This window comes from Geospiza fortis, unplaced genomic scaffold (assembly GCF_000277835.1).
Source record: "Geospiza fortis unplaced genomic scaffold, GeoFor_1.0 scaffold254, whole genome shotgun sequence".
Lineage (NCBI taxonomy): Eukaryota > Metazoa > Chordata > Aves > Passeriformes > Thraupidae > Geospiza > Geospiza fortis.
Genome location: NW_005054441.1, coordinates 1,524,322 through 1,527,610, shown reverse-complemented (window position 1 = coordinate 1,527,610; position 3,289 = coordinate 1,524,322). Strand labels below are relative to the sequence as shown.

Here is a 3,289-nt window from a genome sequence, read left to right as displayed (position 1 = left end):
TTAGCTCGGGGCTGCCGCTGAGGCTCTGTGTCCCGCAGAAGTGCATCGCCATGTGCATGGACCGGTACATGGACTCCTGGAACACAGTTTCGCGAGCCTACAATTCTCGTCTGCAGCGGGAGAGAGCCAACATGTGACGCCTGCCGGCCTCCGGGCCGAGAAGGGACCATGTGGGGAAGGGACAGCGGCCAGTCCAGGTGGTTAGGGGGGAATCCTGCTGCCTTCCCAGCCTCTGCCATGGCGGAGCAATAAAACCTCGCTGAACCTTTTGCATCCATTGGCTTTTATTAGCACCAGCTCCAGGAGAGAGTGATTTTTTTTTTCATGAGCTGCTTGCTTTACTTCTTGTCCTTCCCAAGTGTCCAGATTGGCCCAGGGTATTATAGCAATTGATAAATCCCTGCTGAAAGGGCAGTGACAGACAAGGAGCCTTCTGTGGAAAACGGGGGCCAAGCCAAGCCAGCAACACAGTACCCTTGCTTGGGATTCCAGCATGGACCCATCCATAAGGTCATTACTCAGTCCCTTTTCATTAGTGGAAAAACTGCCAGAAGATTGTCCACATGCCACCTTGGCTCTTTCATCTCCTATATCTGTATAGCGCTTTGTGGGGTTATTTTGGGCTTGTAGGCTTTGACTCAGCTCAAGCACAGTGCTGGGGAGCAGGACAGCCTTGCAAATAGTTGTATGAGCACAGCTAGGCATGCAGGATTGGGAAGTACTTAAGTTCTTTTCTTTGTAGAATAAAGTGTGTTGTGTGGCTGTAATACTCTGTAGTTTCTGGTTTGGCCCTGGCACACATGTTCCATCTTGGAGCCTATATCCTAAGCATAATTTTTTTGAGGGAGGAGCGTGTCTGCAGCAGGGAATGTTGGTCTGCTTTGGGGTACAACTCTATTTTTGTGCTTCCACACTGCTCCTGAAAAGGTGGGTTCATGCTGCGTGGTCAGCAGTGGATACAACAGCTGGAAGAAGAGAGTGTTGGAGATCAACAGTGCCCATGTTTGTTTTTTTTTTTAATCCTTTCTTTTGAAGCTCTTCCATATTTTAAAAAAGATTTCATGGTTTGCTGGACACAGAGACAGACTGGAAGAATAACATCTCTGTAACTTCTAGGACATTCACTGGGATGTGGTAGAACCTAAAGTGTTCTCACACCAGGTAAACTATGAGGAGATATTTGGGTATTTGGACTTACTGAAACTGGAGTTTCCTTTCTAGACTGTAAGAATGACTACTTGAAAATAAAGTGCTTTCAGACATGTTTGCTTAGGGGGCTTTTTTCTTTTCTTTATGGCTGTATGGATTCTGTGGTACTGGCTGTGCAGCAGTCCCATTTCATTCATGGGAGCATCCCACAGGTGTTGTAGCCATGCATCTGAACCCATCTGGAGCTGAGCCATGCCTGGAAGCCAGGTCTCCCACCCAGCTGGTGCTCTGTCTCAGAAAGTTTTAGATCTTGCTGCCAGCTGGGTTGGGATGGAGGAGACATCTTGTTGTGCCCAGATGCAGAACTTCAAGCACCAAAAATGAGGAAGGGGTTTGAGGTACAAGCAGCTGTTCAGTTTTGTTAGCTGAATCAATGGGGACATGTCTAAGTCTGCTCTGCCCAAGACTCGGCACATGAGGTCTGCTGCAGTTCTTTGCTTGTGAACAAAGTTGTCTATGTGTCTTATCCTGGCTGGTAGGACCTGACAAGTGTACTTGCACCACCATCTCAGCACTTCAAATTTTTCCCACGCAGCTTAGCCAGACAGTGGTCTGTGTGGACATGCCTTAATCTTTGCCAGTTTAATCACCTGTTACCTAAGGCTAAACAAGGTGCATGGGGGTGTGTGAAAAGCCCCTCCTTATACTCTAGTACAGGTCAGGGCCTGTGCAGTCTGAACTCCCAAGTGTTCTAGTCCTGCATTCTCTTAGGATCAAATGGTGAGCTAGGAGGTCATCAGAGCTCTCTAGTCCCACACACTAATTGGAAACAGCTTCAACCCTTCCCAAAAGCCACTGCACAGCACAACAGCTCCATCAAGTCAGTGAGGTCTGAAGCTTCTGCAAGGGCATAACTTTGGGCTGGGGCAAAGGTCACAGCCAAACTCCATGAATTTTTGGCAGATATTTTCGGCACCCATCCAACTAGGAAGATCATGTTTTAATGCGCAGTATATTTGGCCAGGTCTTAAGATGGGACAGGCTTCATTTATTTATAGAAAAGGTTTAGAATTTGTACCTTTCTATGCAAAGCAGTTATCAAATGCCTTGACAACAACCAGCAGGTCACACAACACTGGCATTTGCTCAATACCTGCAAGGCTGTCTTCACCCCTTTGCAGCATCAGAAAAATGTACAGTAGCTGAGGGGTTAGTGCATCCTCTGGCAGTTATTCCTCTCATTCATCGCCTTCCCTGAGTGGTGAAATGCAGTTTCAGAGCTTGAGGTTCTGCACAATCCAGCCTTGGACAGCTGTCACTTTGGTATAGACACCAGGGAAGTATGGCCTGGCACAGCCATAGCCCCAGCTTGTGATTCCTGCTAGAAACCACTTCCCTGAAGGTTCTTTACATGCCAGGGGTCCACCTGCATCACCCTGCAGAGAGAGGAAAAGGATCCAGTATCAAGCCACAAGCAGTGCAGCTCCCCCAGCCGTGAAATGTTCTTTCTCTCTGGGGCATGGGCATTTGCTGTCCTGTTCCCCACTTCCCCAGGAGCTGCATTCCAAGCTGGAGGACTGCTCAGTGATGTACCTACATGAACAATCTGAAGCTGGGGTTCTGGAACATAGAAGAGTGTGTTTAGAGGTACAGTACGATCATGGAACAGGCCCCATGTGGTCTCTTAGCATTACCTCTCTGTGTATTTCCCTGACCTGTCACAGGTTGGTGGGGCAAGCAGCGTGAGGTGTATGCAGGATGGGTGTGGATAAAAGCAGCAGCCAGTTGATGGACAGACAGACATCTGAGCTAGGGGAGGCAGGGCAGGGCCCTCCTGAGAGAATATAGTCTAGGGACTCGGCACGGGTTTGCTCTGTCCCAGCCACAGCATTTGCTGCTCTTGCACTCACTGAGCAGCTGTCGACGGTGCCCTGTGGGAAACCAGCACACAGCATCCTGCTGCTGATCTGGACAGGGTAGAACTTTTTGCAGGCCTGGTCTCCGATCATGTTCACTGCTGCTTTTTGCAGATGCTTTGACATGAGACCTGAGGAGACAAGTATTGCTGTTAGCTGGGTGAAGACACATGAGAAATAGCAGCATCTGAAGTGGGGTCTCTTACTTGTTTGCCAGAGGGAGA

At 48.8% G+C, this 3,289-nt stretch overlaps 1 protein-coding gene across 3 annotated transcripts in view; it reads right to left on the bottom strand.

Moving 5' to 3' along the window:
- Positions 1–2,142: 2,142 nt before the first annotated feature.
- TMPRSS9 (transmembrane serine protease 9) overlaps positions 2,143–3,289 on the bottom strand; it is a 23,345-nt gene continuing 22,198 nt past the window's right edge. For all 3 annotated transcript variants that reach the window (XM_031062217.1, XM_031062219.1, XM_031062218.1), the window contains 2 exons: positions 3,060–3,196; positions 2,143–2,585 (listed from right to left, as the gene is read on the bottom strand). In XM_031062217.1, coding sequence (XP_030918077.1) covers positions 2,424–2,585; positions 3,060–3,196 — 299 coding nt within the window. In that variant the 3' untranslated portion in view covers positions 2,143–2,423. The remainder of the gene's footprint in view (positions 2,586–3,059; positions 3,197–3,289) is intronic.